Genomic DNA, 19,597 nt, shown 5'->3' with positions numbered 1-19,597 from the left:
ATTAAAGATAAAGAGAGAATCTTAGAAGCAGCAAGAGAAAACAGTTACAATCAGGGAATCCCATTTTTCACCAGAAAATTTGGGGCCTGAAGGGAGTGGCATGCTATATTCAAAGTGCTGAAAGGATAAAAAACCTTCAAGAATAGTCAGTAAGGTTATCATTAAGAATAGAAAGAGAAACAGTGTTTCCCAGACAAACAAAAGTTAAAGGAGTTTATCACCAGTTAACTAGTCTTACAAGAAATGATAAAAGGCTATAATGAGAAGAAAATTAGGAAAGGAAAAATTCTCAAAGGTAAAAGCAAACACACAGTAAAGGTGGCAGATTAAATACTTTATAGCCAACATGGAGGGGTGCCTGGATGGCTCAGTGGGTTAAGTGTCCAACTTCAGCTCAGGTCATGATCTCAGTTTATGGGTTCAAGCCCTGCATCAGGCTCTGTGCTGAATGCTTACTCAGAGCCTGGAGCCTGCTTCAGATTCTGTGTCTTGCTCTCTCTCTGTCCCACGCTCTCTCTCAAAAATAAATGTAAAACAAAAAAATTAATTAAAGCCAACATGGAGATTAAAACACAGAAGTAGTAAAATCAACTACATCTACAAAAATTAGTCAAGGGATGGGTGCCTGGGTGGCTCAATCGGTTAAGCATCTGACTTTGGCTCAGGTCATGATCTTGTGGTGAGTTCAAACCCCACACTGGACTCTCTGCTGTCAGCACAAAGCCTGTTTCAGATCCTATGTCCCCCTTCTCTCTCCCCCACTCATGCTCTTTCTTACTCTCAAAAAAACAAAAACAAAACAAAAACAAAAAAAACCCCATAGTGCTCTTAGTACATGTTTGAATGCTTTTTTAGCATGTTCGAATGTAAATAGCCACCAACTTTACATAGACTGCTATATACATGTTATATATGAAATCAACGGTAACCAAAAATAAATCTGTGATATACACAAAAAATAAAAAAGAATCCAAGCATAATGCTAAAGAAAGCCATCAAACCAAAAGGGACCAAGAAAAGAACAGAAAACTACAAAACACAAAGCAATTAACAAAATGACAATACATACCTAAGAATAATTAATTTAAATGTAAATACACTAAATGCTCCAAACAAAAGACACAGGGTGACTGAATGGGGGAAAAAAAAAGACCCATCTATAGATGGTTTACAGGAAATTCTTCAGACCTAACGACCTACAGAGTGAAAAGTGAAGGGAAGGGTAAAGATATTCTATGCAAATACAAGTGGAAAAAAAAGTTGGGGTAGCAATACTTTTATCAAAGCCTGCAGCAAGCGATAAAGGGCATTACATTATGATAAAATAATCACTTCAACAAGAGTATTTAACAATTATAACTATCTCTGCACCCAAAATAGAAGCACCTAAATACATAAAGCAAATATTAACAAAGAAATTGGTAATAATACCATAGGCAATTTTAAATATCCTACTTACATCAAATCATAAAATATTTGGACAAAAAATCATGAAGGAAAAAGTGGCTTCGAATGACACAGTAGACAGACCTAACAGATATATGCAGAATATTCATTCAAGTGCACATGGTACCTTTTCCAGGCAGATCATTTTTGGTCACAAACAAGTCTAAATAATTTTAGCAGTCTGAAATCATGTATCTTTTCTGACAATAAAGGTATGAAACTGGAAATGAATTACAAGAAAAAAACTTGAAAAAGCAAAACACATGGAGGTTAAAAAACATGCTAGTAAACAACTAAAAAAAAAAAATCAAGGAAATAAAAAATATGTGGAGACAAATAAAAATGGAAACCCAATGGTCTAAAATCTTTGAATGCAGCAAAAGCAGTTCTCAGAGGGAAATTTAGAGAGATATAGGCCTACCTCAAGAAACAAAAAAAAAATCTTGAAAAACCTAACATTACACCTAAAGGAACTAGAAAAAGGAAGAACAATCAAAACCCAAAGTTAGTGGTAGAAGGGAAATAAAGATTTGAGTAGAAATACATGAGATAGAAACAAGAAAACAATAGAAAAGATCAAAGAAACCAAAAGCTAGTTCTCTGAAAAGATAATTAACAAACCTTTAGTCGAGAGAGAGAGGGGATTCCAGTAAAATTTAGAAATAAAGGACAAAGAACAACTGTCACCACAGAAATAGAATCATAAGAGAATATTATGAAGGATGACTAACTTCCCAGCAACATACAACCTTCCAAAATAGAATCAGGAAGAAAACAGAGTATGTATTTGAACAGACCAATCATCTGTGATGAGACTGAATAATTTATTATTTCTTTTTAAGAGCAAGAGAGACAGAGCATGAGCAAGGGAAGGGCAGAAAGAGAGGGAGACACAGAATCTGAAGCAGACTCCAGGCTCTGAGCTGTCAGCACAGAGCACGATGTGGGGCTCCATCTCCCAGACCGTGAGACCGTGGCCGGAGCTGAAATCGGACACCTAACTGATTGAGCCACCCAGGTGCTCCGAGACAGAATAATTTAAAAACATCCAATGAACAACAACAAAAAAAGTCTAGGACCAGATGGATTCACAGGTGAATTCTATCAAACATGTAAAGAAGATTTAATATCTATTCTCACACTATTCCAAAAAAAAGAGGAGAGAAAGGAAAGCTTCCAAATACTGTATATTCTATGAGGCCAGCATTACCCTCGCATGAAACAAGAAAACTACAGGCTTTTATTCCTGATGAACACAGATGCAAATATCCTCACCAAAATATTAGTAAACCACATGCAACAATACACTAAAAGGATCACCCATTATGATCAAACAGGATTTGTTCCAAGGGTGCAAGAGTGGTTCAATATTCACAAATTAATGTGATATGTCACATTAAAAAGAAGTATACAAACCATGTGATCATCTCAATAGATGCAGAAAAGGCATATGACAAAATTCCACATCCACCCATGATACAGACTCAAAACAAAGTGAGTTTTAGAGGGAAAATACTTCAATTTCAATACTTCATAATACGGACCATATATGAAAAGCCACACAGCTAATATCACACTCGGTGGTGAAACACTGAAAACTTTCTCTCACGAACGAGACAAGGATGTCCACACTCCCCACTTTTATTCAACCTAATACTGGAAGTCCTAGTTGCAGCAATCAGACCAGAAAATGGAAGGCAGCCAAATTGAGAAAGAAGTAAAACTGTCACTATCTGCAGATAACAGGATACTTTATTAAAAAAAATTTTTTTTTTGAGAGAGCTAGAGCATGAGCATGGGACGGACAGAAGAAGAGGAAAGCGAGAATCTTAAGCAGACTCCATGCTCAGGGCAGCTCCTAACCCGGGACTTGATCTCATGACTTGAGCCAAAATCAAGAGGTGGATGCTTAGAACTGACTGAGCCATGCAGGTGCCCTGACATCATGCTTTATATAGAAAACACTGAAGACTGGAGCACCTGGGTGGCTAAGTGAGTTAAGTGTCTGACTTCGACTCAGGTCATGATCTCACAGCTTGTGAGTTTGAGCCCTGCATCGGGCTCTGTGCTGAAGCTCAGAGCCTGAAGCCTGCTTCAGATTCTGTGTCTGTCTCTCTCTGGCCCTTCCTCACTCTTGATCTCTCTCTCAAAAATAAACAAACATTAAAAAAAAAAAACAACCACTACAGACTACCAAAAACAATTTGAACAGATAATTTCAGCAGTTTCAGGATACAAAATTAATACACAGAAATTGGTTTTGTATCTTATACATTAACAATGAAGTAGCAGAAAGAAAAATTAATAAAACAATTCCATTTAAATTGAACCAAAAAGAATAAAATACCTAGGAACAATTTAACCACAGAAGTGAAACACCTATATACTGTATTCTGAAAACTAGAGGACACTGAAGACAGAATCTGAACATGACAAAAAACATATGGAAAGATATTTTATGCTCATGAACTTGGAAGAGTTACTATTGTTAAAAATGTCCATACTACCGACAACAATCTACAGATTCAATGGAATCCCTATTAAATACCAATAGTGTTTTTCACAGAACTAGAACAAATAATCCTAAAATTTTCGGAACTGCAGAAGACCTTTAATAGCCGAAGCAATCTTCAGAAAGAAAAACAAAGCTAGAGGTAACACAGATTTCAAGATAAAGCTGTAGTAATCAAAACAGTATGGTACTGGCACAAAAACAGACACACAGATCATGGAACAGGACAGAGAGCTCATAAATAAACCCATGCTTACACAGTCAATCTATAACAAAGGAGGCAAAATATACAATGGGAAAAGTATCTTTAATAAATGACATTGGGAAAACTAGACAGGTATATGCAAAAGAATTAATAAACTGGACCAGTTTCTTACACCATTCACAAAAACAAACTCAAAATGGATTAAGGACCTAAATGTGAGACCCCAAATCAGTAAACTCCTAAAAGAAAACACTGGCTATAATCTCTTGGATACTGGCCTTAGCAACATATTTATGGAAATATCTCCTCAGGTAAAGGAAAGAAAAATAAATTGTTAGGACTACACTAAAACAAAAAGGATTTGCACAGCACAGAAAACTATCAAGAAAACAAAAGGGCAACCTAGCGGACAGGAGAAGATCTGCAAATGACATACATGAGAAGGGGTTGCTATTCATATTATATAAAGAAATTACATTAACACCACCAAAAATCAAACAATCTGATTAAAAAATGGGCAGAGAACCTAAATACATTTTTCCAAAGAAGACATACACAGGGTAGGCACATAAAAAGATGCTAAATATCACTAATCACCAGGTCAATGAAAATCAAAACCATAATGACATCACCTTACACCAGTCAGAATGGCTAATATGAAAAAGGCAAGAAATAACTGTTGGCTATGATGTGAAGAAAAGGGAACCCTCATGCGCTGCTGAAAACAGTATGGAGGTTCCTCAAAAAATTAAATAGAAACACATATGACCCAGTTATACCCAGTTACACAGGATATTTACTCAAAAGAAACAAAACCACTAATTTGAAAAGATATATGTACTCTCTTTGATTACTGCAACGTTACTAATGATAGCCTAGATGTGGAAGCCACCCAAGTGTCCACGGATAAATGAATGAAGGAAGTATGGTATAGAAGAGTTCTGGTCCAAAACGGGAACTCAGAAGATGCTGAACTAACCTTCACCATGGACACACCCAAAAGAACTGAGGGCTAAAGGAAGAGCTTCCGCACAGCACAAGATAGAGACCACACAAAGAATGGCAGGAGAACAGACACTAAGGAAGGATGGATACTCTTTCCCGACACAGGGAACTACAGTGAGGAGGGAGGGTACTGAGGGTTGAGCAGATTTGTTGGCCCTGTGACATATAGACTGCGCCACTGGCCCCTAGGCCATGGTGGCCCTGGATCCCCTGAGGCACAGAAAAAAAGCCAAGGTTTAAAAGACAACCAGAACTTAAAGGAACTAGCTCCAGAACGTTGCCAAACAGTGAGGAAGCTGCTGGAACTCTCTCTGGGTCAGAACGTTGCCAAACAGTGAGGAAGCTGCTGGAACTCTCTCTGGGTCAGAACGTTGCCAAACAGTGAGGAAGCTGCTGGAACTCTCTCTGGGTCAGAACGTTGCCAAACAGTGAGGAAGCTGCTGGAACTCTCTCTGGGTCAAAAGAGCGGGTGAGCGCCATGGTTTACATTTCCTTTCCACTGTGACAGTGCAAACAAGACCAAGGCCCCCATCCCACACCAGCTAGACACTCTGGGGTATAGGGAAAAAAAAGGGTTTGCTAGAATTTAAAGATCCAGCACTGGAATGCTGCCAGATGGTGGAACTGCTGCTGGTACTCTCTCCAGGCTGGAGGGGTCAGGCAGTACCATGGCTTATGTTCTCCCGCCACCTGAATAGCTTGGATGGGAGAAGAGTCCAGGTACCCTAACCAGCCTGCTGCTTCAGTGAGCCCCAGAGCCCACATTAGCTCCACCCACCCCACCAAGCAGCTCTAGCTCTAGCACAGCGTACCCTGGGACACCCTAGCTGGTACTCACTATGGATCTAGCAGTTGATACAACTGCTCCAAGTGATACAACACTCCGAGCCACACCACTTTGGCTTCAGATGGCTTCCTACAGCACCCCTGGCACAGAGTGCACTGGGGCCTCCTGGTTCTCACCTGCTTCTCAACTGCTTCAGCTCCGGGAACCCCCAGCCCATGCCAACCCAGATCCAGTCCCCTGCCAGGACACTCCCTGCACAGAGCACTCTGGGACACCCTGGCTTACACTCGCTTCAGCTTCAGCTGCCCTCCCAGGGTGCTTTCTGCCTGGAGAGCCCTGGAACAGCAACAACCAACATCTTCTGTGGTTTCAGATGTCCTTCCAGGGCACCCTCTACATGAAGAGCTCCAGGACCACCTTGACCAAACCCACTTCAGCTACAGACATCCTACCAAAATGCCATGTATACAGAGTACCATGGGACCCTCAGGCTCATGCCCCACCTTGAATCAAGCTGCTTTGCCAGGGCACCCTCTGGAGAGCCCCAGGACATCCCAGCATGCACTTAATCAGCCTCACAGTCTACACAGGGGAGGACAACAGAGAAGACCATTCTTGCAAGTTTAGAAGTAGTTGTTCTGCATAATTCACAGAAACAAGCACAGAAAATAAAGTAGAGAGGCAGAAGAATATGCTCCCAATAAAAGAATAAGAACATCAGGAAAAGAACTGAAACATAGATAAGCATTGTGGTTGATAGAGTTTAAAGTAATGATCATAAAGATGCTTACTGGATTGCAGAGAAGAATGGAAGAAGTAAGCGAGAACTTCAAAAAGAGAAAATAATAAGAACCAATTAGAGTTGAAGAATACAATAACTGAAATGAAAAATACATTAGGAGGCATGAACAGAAGGTTAGCAGATGCAGAAGAATGGATTAGTGATCTGGAAGACACGAATTGCTACGGAAAGCAACTAAGCTGAACAGCAAAATGAAAAACAAATTTAAAGAGATCTATTTTAGTGTTTATTTTTGAGAGAGAGAGAGAGAGAGAGAGAGTGTGAGTGTGGGAGAGGCAGAGAGAGAGAAGACACAGAATCTAAAGCAGACTCCAGGTTCTGAGCTGTCAGCAGAGAGCCCGAAGCAGGGCTTGAACCCATGGACCACAAGATCATGACCTGACCTGAAGTTGGATGCTTAACCAACTGAGCCATCCAGATGCCTCCAAAAAGAATTTTAAAAATGCACAGACGGGCACCTGGCCAGCTCAGTCTGAAAAGAGTGTGACTCTTGATCTTCGGGTCATGAGTTTAAGCCTCATGTAGGTGTAGAGATTACTTAAATAAAACTTAAAAAAAAAAAAAAAAGGATAATTGGAGAGTAAGGAATCTCTTTGACAACAGGTACTGTTTATAGCAAATATTTGCATTACATGGGTCCCAGAAGGAGAGAGAAAAAGCATAAAACTCATCTTAAGAAATAATAGCTGAAAACTTCCCTTAGGAAGGAAACAGACATCCAGGTTCAGGAAGCACAGAGAGTTCAAAACATCTAGTTCTCCTTAGATGAACCAAAGGAGATCCACACCAGGACACAAAATAATCAGAACGTCAAAGGTTTAAGATAAGGGAAAAATGTTAAAGCAGCAAGAAAGGGAACAATTATATACAAGAGAAACTCTATAAAGCTATCAGCTGAATTTTCAGCAGAAACATTTTAGGCCAGAAAGCAGTGGCATGATATAATCAAAGTCCAGACAAGGAAAACAAAAAAACCCCACCTACAACCTAACACCAAGAGTATTCAATATGGTAAGATTATCATTCAGAATTGAAGCAGAGACCAAGAACTTCCCAAGCAAAATTAAAAGAGTTTATCACTACTACACTAGCCTTACAAGAAATGTTAAAGAGACTTCCTTAAGTGGAAGAGGGCAAAATTAAACGTAAAAAATCAATAAAGAAATGTAAAATTTGACAATATGTACATAAAACCTGGTTGGAAGAGTTAAAAAGTCTTTCAGAATGTGCTGGAACATAAGGGGCCATCAATTTAATACAGACTGCTATAAACTTAGGATATTATATATATACTTCATAGTAACTGTAAACCCAAAACTCGAAACAGATACACAAAAAATAAAAAGAAAGCCAAGCAAATCACTATAGACAAGAATTAATCAGAGAGCAAGGTAAGAATAGAAACAGAAGAACTATAAAAAACCAAAAGAATNTGGGGGAAAGGGAGAGAAGCAAACCATGAGAGACTTTTGAATGCTGACAAAAACTGAGGACTGATGGATGTGGGGGGAGGGGGGGATGGGCATGGAGGACACTTGTGGGGATGAGCACTGAGTGTTATGTGGAAACTAATTTGACAATAAACTATTAAAAAAAAATAAAAAAAAAAACCAAAAGAATAATAAAATGACAATAATAAAAATAAAAATTACTTTAAATGCTCCAATCTAAAGACTTAAAAAACCTAGATAAATCATCCTGGCAGAAAAATCAATAAAGAAAAAGTACCTTTGGATGACATATTAGACTGGATACACTTAACATATCTACAGAACATTCCCAAACAGAATACACATTCAGGTGCACATGAAACATTCCTCAGGATATATCACATTAGGCCACAAAATAAGTCACCATTTATTTAAGAAGACTGAAATCATATTACAGATCTTTTCTAATCACAAGGAAACTAGAAATAAGTCATACTAAAACTAAAACACACAAATACATGGAGACTAAATGATGTGCTTCTAAACAACCAATGTGTCAATGAAGAAGGCAAATAGGAAATAAAAAAATACATGAAGACAAATGAAAAGGAAAACATGATGGTTCAAAACCTATGGGTTGCAGCAAAAGCAATTCTAAGAGGGAAATTTATTTTTATTTATTATTATTTTTTTTTGAGAGAGAGAGAGAGAGAGAGAAGGATGGGGGGTGTGGTGGGGGGAGAGGGAGAGAGAGAAGTGAGGTTTGAGCTCATGAACTGTGAGATCATGACCTGAGCACAAGTCAGATGCTTAATGACTGAGCCACCCAGTTGCCCATTAAGAGAGAACTTTATAGCAATATAGACTGACCTGTAAACATGACAAGTAAAGCCCCCAAACAATCTAAACTTACACCTAAAGTAGAAAAATAATAACAAACAAAACTCACTGTTAGTAGAAAATAAAAATCAAGATTAGAGCAGGAATAAGTAGACATAAGAACACAACAGAAAAGATCAATGAAACCAAGAGCTGGATCTCTAGAAAGATAAACAAAATTTATAAACCTTTAGCCCTACTCATCAAGAAAAAAAGAGGACTCAAAATCAGAAATGAGAGTAGAATAACCACCACCACAGAAAAAAAAAAGATTTTAAGAAAATACTATGAAAAATTATATGCCAACAAGTTGGACAACCTAGAAGAAACTGAGAATGTCCTAGAAACATACAATCTTTTAAAACCCCATCAGGAAATAAAACAAACATGAACAGACCAATTAACTTTTTTATTTATTTTATTTTTTTTTATTTCTAGGAGAGAGAGAGAGAGAGAGAGACAGTGTGAGCAGGGGAGGGTCAGAGAGAGAGGGAGATACAGACTCTGAAATAGGCTCCAGGCTCTGAGCTGGCAGTCAGCACAGAGCCCGACGCGGGGCTTGAACCCACGAACTGCAAGATCATGACCTAAGCGAAAGTCGGACGCTTAACCAACTAAGCCACCCAGGCGCCCCCAGACCAATTAACTCTTAAGGTAACTGAAGTGGTAATCAAAAAACTTCCGACAAACAAGACTCAAGGACCAGATGGCCCCACAGGTGAATTCTACCCAACAATTCAAGATTTAGTAACTATTTTCAAACTATTCCAAAAAAGGAAGAAGGAAAGCTTCCAAATGCTTTCCACTAGATGTTACTCTGATACCAAAATCAAAGACACTACAAAAAAAGTAAATTACAGGCCAATATACCTGATTATCATAGACGCAAAAGTCAGTCCTCAACAAATTATTATTCATTCAACAATACATTTAAAAGGATCATTCACCACAGTCAAGTGGGATTTATTCTAGGAGTTGCAAGGAGGGTTCAATATTCACAAATCAGTCACTTTGGTACATCACATTAATGACAGAAATGATAAAAACCAAATGATCATCTCAACAGAGACAGAAAAACCGTTTTTTGATAAAGTACAACGTTGTTCATGATAAAAATGGTCAACAAAGTGAGTTTAGAGGGATCATATCTCAATATAATAAAGGCCATATCTAAAAATCCTAAAGCTAACAACGTACACAGTGGTGAAAGCTTTTCCTCTAAAATCCAAAACAAGAAAGGATGTCCACTTTTTGCCTTGCCACTTTTATTCCACATAGTACTGGAGGTCCTAGCTGCAGCAATCAGACAAGAAAAAGAAAGAAAAGGCATAAAAATTGTTAAAAAGGAAGTAAGGGGCACCTGGGTGGTTCGGCTGATTGAGCAACTAACTCTTGATTTCAGCATAGGTCATAATCTCATTATTTCATGGGATTGAGCCCAACATGAGCTGATAGCACAGAGCCTGTTGGGGATTCTCTCTCTCTCTCCCTCTCCCCCCCCCCAGCTCGTGCGTTTTCTCTCTCTCACAAAATGAATAAACTTAAAAAAGAAAAAAGTAAAACTGTCACTATTTGTAGATGAAATACTATATAGAGAAAAACCTAGATATCACCAAAAAACTATTAGAACTGATGAATGACTTCAGTAAAGTTTCAGGATATAAAATTAATAATGCAGAAATTGGTTATATTTCTATATATTAACAATGAAGTAGCAGAAAGGGAAATAAAGACAATAATCCCATTTACAACTGCACCAAAAACAATACTTAGGAATAAATTTAACCCAGGACATGAAAGACCTGCACTCTGAAAAGTATAAAACATTTACCATAGAAATTTAAGATGATATAAAAAAAATGGAAAGACATACCATGGTCTGGAAGAATTGATATTGTGAAATGTCCATACTAACCAAAACAAACTACAGATTTGACACAACCCCTATCAAAATTCCAAAAGCATTTTCACTGAACTAGAACAAATCACCCTAAAATTTGTATGGAACCACAAAAGACCCTGAACAGCGAAAAGCAATGTTGAAACTGAAGAACAAAGCTGGCTGTATCAAAATCCTAGACTTCAAAATATGCTACAAAGCTGACTAATCAAGAGTATGGTGCTGGCACAAATACAGACACACAGATCAACAGAAGAGAATAGAAGCAGCAGCTTATGCACAGCAAAGAAAACCATCAGGAAAATGAGAAGGCAACCTACAGAATGGGAAAAGATATTTGCAAATGATCTGATAGTATCTTAAATATATAAGACTTATTTACAAAAAAGACAGATGACAGAGACACATGAAATTGATGCTGAACATCACTAATCAAGGAAATGCAAATCAAAATCAGAATGAGAGATAACCTTATACCTATCAGAATGGTTAGAATCAAATGGAAATAACAAGCGTTGGTGAGGATGTTGGGGAAAAAAAACTCTCATGCACTGCTGGTGAGAATGTAAATTGCTGCAGCCACTTGTGAAAACAGCATGAAGGGTCTTGAAAAATTTAAAAATAGAAATACCATATAGTCAAATAATTCCACTACTGGGTATTTACCCAAAGAAAACAAAAATACAATTTAAGAAAGATATATGCATTTCTATGTTTATTGCAGTATTATTTACAATAGCCAAGATAGGGAAGCAACCCAAGTCTCTAAAGAAGATGGAACAGGTATATAGGGAAGGTAGTCAATGGTATTGTAATAGCACTGTATGATGACAGATGGTAGCTCTGCCCATGTGAGTACAGCATAATGTATAGACTTGTCATCACTATGTTGTACACCTGAAACTAATGTAAAATTGTATGTCAAATACATTTTAATTAAAAAAAAAGTACAGAATTCACAATGGACTATTACTTAGCCACAGAAAGAATGAGATCTTGCCATTTGCAACAACATGGATGAATCTAGAGCAATTAAGCTAAGTGAGATACGCCAGAGAAAGAAAAATACCGTATGATTTCACATATATGTGAAATCTAAAAAAATAAAAAGAAATAACCAAAAAAATACATAGACTTTATAATACACAGACTTTATAATACATTAAAAGACTTCAAATACATAGAACTACTGGATGCCCCAGAAGAAGTGGATGGGGGGAGCGATGGGCAAAATAGATTAATAGAGTTAAGAGCTACCAGCTTCTAGTTATAAAATAAGTCAGATAAAAAGTACAGCATAGAGAATACAGTTAGTAACACTGTATAACACTTATGGTATGAGGACTATACTTATTGTGGTTAGCACTGTGGAATACAAAAAATTGTCTAAGAACATGTTGTACACATGAAACACTATGTCAATTATACTTCAATAAAATATTAAGCATTACTGAAGTATTCATACTGCCCTTTCTACTTAAACAACCACAACATGGAAATCAGAAGAATCTTAAGAGCCAGACCTGGAACTGGCTTTGGAATATAATCTGGGACATTTTTCCCCACAAGCACTCAGTGGTTTAAGTTCAATAAGAGGTTTCAAAGCTTGCTTCTCTCTTCTGGAATAACTTAACATTAATTTCTTTTCTGTTTTATGACATGAGTATTTTAAATTAAGTGAATTTAAAAAATTCCAATTAGTGTAAGTATAATGAAAGTTATGATAATTCCAGAGGCTATCAGATGTTGACGACAAAGACGATAAAGCAATGATGACATGAAAATTAGTTTGGTATTTGTAGTTACTGTAATAACTGACAATGGTCCTTCATGCCCTAGAATGGCATGAATGTCTAGAATATCTTTAAGACAGTGAGTCTGAAAGTGGGAATATAATAATGATTATACTTAAAATATACCAGCTTCTCATGGACTCAGAAAACATTGGCATTATATATAATTATACTGAATATGTTTATACATTACAGAATTAAACAATCATTTTCATTTTAAATGTGTATTAAATATTTACACATAGGATTAAAATCTAATTGTTTATCAAAAGGAAAAGACAGTATGACTACATGCACCTGAAGTATAATTTAACCATATATAAGAAATATATACAATTAAGTCCTACTACAAGGATTGATAAACTCCACTCAAGCTTATAAAGACTGAACTTCCAACTGTAGAAAAAAAATTATTTGTATAGACATAATAAAATCTGATAGCACAAACAGGAAGGCTAATTGTGGTATCAAAGCTACTCTTGATCTCATGAAAATCCAAGTCACAAAAGATTATTAAGAAAACAAGTCAGTAAATGTGAATAATATCATCAAAACAATACAATTGAAATGCCACTTCTAGGAATACAGCTAATCACACTATCAGTTTAGAGAACTGATATAAAAAACCAAAAGCAACTGTGGTACAATTCTGAGTTTGCTGAAGGCAAAACAAAAACAAAAACAAGAACAAATCAGCATGAGAAATTTTTTTCCCTAAGTGGAAGTAGATATATTCTGTGCTACATCAGAATATATTTATTCTTTTTTATTCCCCCAGGATATATTTATTCTAACAAAGAATATATTTAATTAGATGTGTGTCTGCTTTGGGACTCAGAAAATATTCCCAAGCCAAACTATTATTCTATTACCTTTCTGTGCCAAAATGAGCAATATTTTATCATAAATAATTCTAGGTCAGCAATAAAGGGCATGTTTGAATACAGGTAATTTTATAAGATATTAAATCAAAAAAATTATCTTGCAATTAAGTGAACAAGGCAAGAAGTCACGAGAAAGTCAGGAGACATAAAAACAAGCCATATAAATAGAACACTTAGATATTTCAATTAAAAAAGCAGACCAAAAAAAGGAACTTCTTTACTTTTAGGCAATTTCAGTTTTATAAAACTGATTTTCAAATGACAAGCCAGGACAGAATAGGAAAGACTTAGTCCAAGTCTTTTTGGACATGCAAAGCTCTACTACAGTTTGATGTCAACCAAAAGAATACATTTTCACAATTATCCTTTTACATATTTATCTTTAAAATTTCCTGTGAAGATGTACATGTATGATTTCTTCTCTGCACCTCAAGTTTTATGGTAATTAATTCTCTTTTTGATGATTTGTCACATTGTACAGGTCTATTCTCACTCCAATTGTTCCTTAGGAGGGTTTTATATAAGTGAATTTACATTTAAGACATATTAGAATGCTATGTTATTTAAGGGGATTATTATTTATATCTGTTAAAACAGAGGCTCTTGTAAAATTTATACTTGGTAAAGGAAAGGCTCTTCTTTTAAGAAAATAATCACTTCATTATGTATTGTATCATATATTATGCTTGCTTAAAGTAACCTAGTATTCAATAATTACAATAAAACTCTACCTCCATGAAGACAAATGTGGAAAGAATACATATACTGTTGAGAGAGTATAAAAATTCTTATTCTTGGGAATATTTAATAAAATTATTCTTGTGAAATGCTGATTTAAAATTATTAAAGTCAGAATTTGCTAGAGATAATTTTACATACCTTGGACCTGAGGGAACCTCCCCAATTTTCATCCACAAACTTCAAGGATAGCACCTGCATAAAGCTGCAAAAAGAAAAACAAAAATTTTAAAAATTGGTATATTTTTTGAAATGCAGTTATTTCACACCATAAATATTGCAGTTAAACAGATAGTACAGAATAAAATAAATGTCAGAGTTCCACTCCAATAGAAGAGAAAATAAAGGCCCATGGACATTAAGTGACAGAAGAATTTAGGTTCTACCAGAAAAAAAGACTGAAGGAGATATAGAGAATTGGTGATGAATTTGAATAGGTAAGATGTCCTTGAAGTTCTTCACAAAATCCTAAAGATTTCCTATGGATTTTTAAAATGCTACACTGAACACAGGAATGTATTCATCTATCCAACATACTTAATAAGAATTCCTTCTGGTTGCTATTAAAATTAAGCAATCAATATATTAAAATGAAACAAAACCCCAATCCAATATCTTTAAAAAGTAATTACAGTATGTACTACGTAAAGATATTATGAGAAAACCAGTAAAATCTCATTAGAAAGAACTAAAATGCAAATATTTTCTCTTAATGAAATTCACTTGAAATGAATTAAATGGTAAATATTGCTTTTCTAGCTATATAGAACCTGCACAATCTCTTTACAGTAAAAGCTCATTATGAAAAACTCCAATGTAAATATATTATTGCAATGAATTTAACTGAAATGGATTCAACAGTAAGCATCACTTTTTTTTAAGCTCTAGAGCCCATTTTTTTTTTTTTTTTGTAGTGACTCGGGAATGCTAGGACTCTAAAAGGCAGGCAATTATAAGAACATACTATATTTTGTTAGCTTTTACATTTTTTTATTTGTTAGCTTTTACATTTTATTTTTACTATAGGTCCAAGAGGTAAAGATGGCTTTTACTTTTTAAGTTATAAAGTAACATAAAAATTCCATGTACTATGTATGATTATTTTCAATACTTTGAAAAAAAGAAAAAAAGCACAAAGTAGAAATTTGAAATTCATTTAATTCCACCTACCCAAGAAAATGAATTTTTAACATTTTAGAGATTCTGAGCTACATCAATAATTCTTAAATTTTTGAGGTTCACAGATACTTTTGAGAATCTGATGAAACTTTTAATTCAGACTATTCATGGACTCTCTGAAACTACTGATGAATTTCAGATTAATAACTTTAATGATCATGCAAAGATAAAAAAATACAGATTCAAAGCGGTACAGTTACCCTGATGTTTATATTTATAGCAGCATTATCAACAATAGCCAAACTATGGAGAGAGCCAAATGTCCATTGACTGGTTGAATGGATAAAGATGTGGTGTGTTTATACACAAAAAGAGTAAAATCTTGCCATTTGCAATGATGTGAATGGAGCTAGATTGTATTATGCTAAGTGAAATAAGTCAATCAGGGAAGGGAAATACCATGTGATTTCACTCACATGTGAAATTAAAGAAACAAAACAGACGAACGTCTGAGAAGGTAGGAGGGAAAATGAGAAGGAAACAAACCAGAAAAAACACTCTTAACAACAGAGAACAAACAGGGTTGATGGAGGGAAGTGGGTGGGAGATGGGCTAGATGGGTGATGGATATTAAGGAGGACACTTGGGATGACACTGGGTGTTTGTTGTACGTAAAGCAAGCGATGAATCACTGCATTCTATCCTGAAACCAATATTGCACCGTATGTTAACTAAAATAAAAAACAAAACCAAAAAACTCTGATAATCTCTGAAGAGTCTTTGCAGCATTAATAATCTGACCTAACTTTATACAGTAAATCGCTTTTGAAGAAGATTTAATCTATTACACAAGCCATCAGAATATCTTTAAAAACATCAGACCATATTACCAACAAGGTCACGAAAAGATGTTCAACATCACTAATCATGGGGATGCCTGGGTGGCTCAGTTGGCTACGTGTCTGACTTTGGCTCAAGTCACGATCTCATGGTTCGTGGGTTTGAGCCTTGCGTCGGGCTCTGTGCTGACAGCTAGCTCAGAGCCTGGACCTTTTTCGGATTCTGGGTCTCCCTCTCTCTCTGACCCTTTCCTGATCATGCTGTCTGTCTGTCTGTCTCTCTCTGAAATAAATAAAACATAAAAAAATAAAAATAAAACAAAAAAACCATCACTAATCACTAGGGAAATACAATTAAACCACAATGAGATACCACTTCACACTCAGAATGGTTACTATTATCAAACAACAATACAAAAAACAAGTGGTGGTGAGGATGTGGAGAAATCAGAACCCTTGGGACCTGCTGTTGGTAACTGTTAAGTGATGCAGCCATTAAGATAAAATGGTGGCTCCTTAAAAAATTAAATATAGAATTGTGCTTTGGTAGTGAAATGTTAGAAGCAACTCAAATATCTATTGGCAGATGAATGGATAAACAAAATGTGGCATATGCCTATAATGAAATACTCAGTCTTTAAAAGAGAGAAAATTATGACATATGCTGTAACATGGATGAATCTTGAAGACAGTAAGTGAAGTGAAACAAAACAGTTACAAAAGGATAAATACTGTACATTTCCACTTTTATGAGGTACTTAGAGGAGTCCAATTGAGAGACAGAAAGTAGAATGGTGGTTGCCAGGAGCTGGGGGAGGGAAGAACGGGGAGCTCCTATTTACAGAGAAGGGAATTTCAGTTTAGGAAGATGAAACACTTCTGAGATAGACGTACACCCAAAAATAGTTAAGATGGTGAATTTAAGTTTTGTATATATTACCAGAATAAGAAAATTTTCATGTTAAAATTTGGTTATCTATCTTTTATTTGCAAGTTTCTGATCCCTTGGAAACTCGAAGTGGAGATTCTGTCAACTTACATAACAACATTTCTTTACACTACTGTTTCCCCAATATTTTTCATATGATGACACATGGAGTACTGGGTAAGAGGAGGCTGCTTATAACAGATGAATGGCTTGTTGGGCCCTGAGCACCACAGTCTCCATTTGGTTGTCACAAAGATTGAAGGACTCCATGTCCCAGCACACTTGTAATGCATTAATGGAAAGTCCTTCTCCGTACAATGAAACACCAACTGGTTAGAAATTTTAGAAACATATTCTTTAGTGAATAGGCAGTTCAGATCTGACTTTCTCCAAGAAAACTTCTGTTTATTTCCTACTCTGTTTGTGATACTTTCAGTAGAAATCTGTTCTTATGATGTACTATAAATATTCTATAATTTGACTGTGGAAAGGAAATGTCTTATCTATCATAATTACCCCCCAGAACTAGATACAAAGCTTCTCAATGTATGTGTGCTGAATGGAGAGAATTGTTCATTTAACAGAATTAAATACCTCTTTTTTCATTACATAACTTTAAAATTATTTCAAGTTCTTTTGATAACAACATATAGAGTATGTTATGCTTAGTTTCAGTTAGGGTAAACAAAAAGAAAATTTATCTTAGAGCTGCCTAACATTATTAATATCAAATTCTAAAAGCATTAATTTGTGATGCTAGTTGGTTTTTTACTTATGAATTTGTAGTGTTCATAGACAATACTGGGTTTTCATGGTGAGTAAGTTAACTACAAATTGTGGTCAACTTTCAGCAACTTATAAAGTAGTAATAAGCATCTTTGGCATCACACAATTCACCTAAGAAAATATATACTATTTAGGGGCATCTCGGTGGCTCAGTCGGTTGAGCGTCCAACTCTTGATTTCAGCTCAGGTCATGATCTCATGGTTGTGAGATCAAGCCCCGTGTTGGGCTCTGCACTGAGTGTGGAGCTTGCTTAAGATTCTCTCTCTCCCCTACTCTCTATGTGGGGACTTCCACCATGCACTCTCAAAATAAGTATTAAAAAGGAAACTTGAAAATATGCTACTTCTGATAGGAATTCTCTAGGGTATAAAGTATGAAAGGAGTTAAAAACTTTAAAAATTGTAACTCCTTGACTTTCCATCTTAGCATTTGGACGTTTTTTAAATCCTTATTTTTGAGAGAGAGAGACAGAGACAGAGCGCAAGGAGCAAGGGAGGAATAGAGAGAGAGGGAGGCGCAGAATCTGAAGCAGGCTCCAGGCTCCAAGCTGTCAGCACAGAGCCTGATGCAGGGCTCGAACTAAAAAAACCATGAGATCATGACCTGAGCTGAAGCTGGATGCTTAACCAACTGAGCCACCTAGGTGCCCTTAGTATTTGGATTTATTTAAAGTAGTATCACTGGAACAGAAAAATGCTGACCTTCATTTGTGGAACACTACCTAATGAAGGAGAAATCAAAAAAGTTGTGTAACTTTTATACAGCAAGATTTAAAAAAAAAAAAATTTTTTTTTTTTTTTTTAAATAGCAAGATGGTAGGGCTCTTTTGTATGCCTCATAGAAGCGTCATGTGTATGGATATTCAACTCTAGGCACTAGTAGGTCCTTATTCTATTCTACTAGCCCAAATAACTTAAATGGAAATACATGGATACCTTTAGAAAAATATAAAAATAATATGTAAAATTGCATTTTTTCCTTTGGGAGTCCATACCTATTTCCTTATAAGTTATTATTGATAGGTTTTCCTAAATTTCCTAAACTATCCTCTGGATGGAAAGCAAAAATATCAAACTACTTCAGCTCCATAACTGATTTTCCTTGGTTTGTATCATGACTTTTGAATTCCCGAATTTCCACCTCATTTAAAAATAAATGGCTTTTTAAATTGAAGAATAAATAACATACAGTGTTATATTACTTTCAGGTATATAATAGAGTGATTCAATAATTCTATACATTACTCAGTGCTCATCAAAATAAGTGTACTATTAATCCCCTTTATCTATCCTCTCACCCACCTCTACCCTCTGGCAATCCCTGGTTTGTTCTATTTAAGAGGTTCATTCTTTTTTTCTTCTTTTGCCTCTTTTTTTTTCTTTCTTTGTTCATTCATTTTCTTTCCTAAATTCCATATATTGCGTATTAGTAAAATATGGTATTCATCTTTTTCTGACTTACTTCACTTAGAATTATATCCTCTAGATCTATCCATGTTGTAGTGAATGGCAAGACTTCATTTTTTTTTTTTTTATGGCTCAGT

The 19,597-nt window shown here is 35.8% G+C and overlaps 1 protein-coding gene across 2 annotated transcripts in view; it reads right to left on the bottom strand.

The window, feature by feature from the left end:
* The window catches only part of SELENOF (selenoprotein F), a 60,986-nt gene that overhangs the window by 11,386 nt on the left and 30,003 nt on the right, over window positions 1-19,597 (bottom strand). For both annotated transcript variants that reach the window (XM_077746153.1, XM_077746152.1), the window contains exon 3: window positions 14,523-14,586. In XM_077746153.1, coding sequence (XP_077602279.1) covers window positions 14,523-14,586 — 64 coding nt within the window. The remainder of the gene's footprint in view (window positions 1-14,522; window positions 14,587-19,597) is intronic.

Source organism: Crocuta crocuta, unplaced genomic scaffold (genome assembly GCF_008692635.1).
Source record: "Crocuta crocuta isolate KB4526 unplaced genomic scaffold, BGI_CrCroc_1.0 scaffold48, whole genome shotgun sequence".
In the NCBI taxonomy this organism is placed as follows: Eukaryota; Metazoa; Chordata; class Mammalia; order Carnivora; family Hyaenidae; genus Crocuta; species Crocuta crocuta.
The sequence above is the reverse complement of the archived record's forward strand: the minus strand, read 5'-3'. Positions and strand labels throughout refer to the sequence as shown.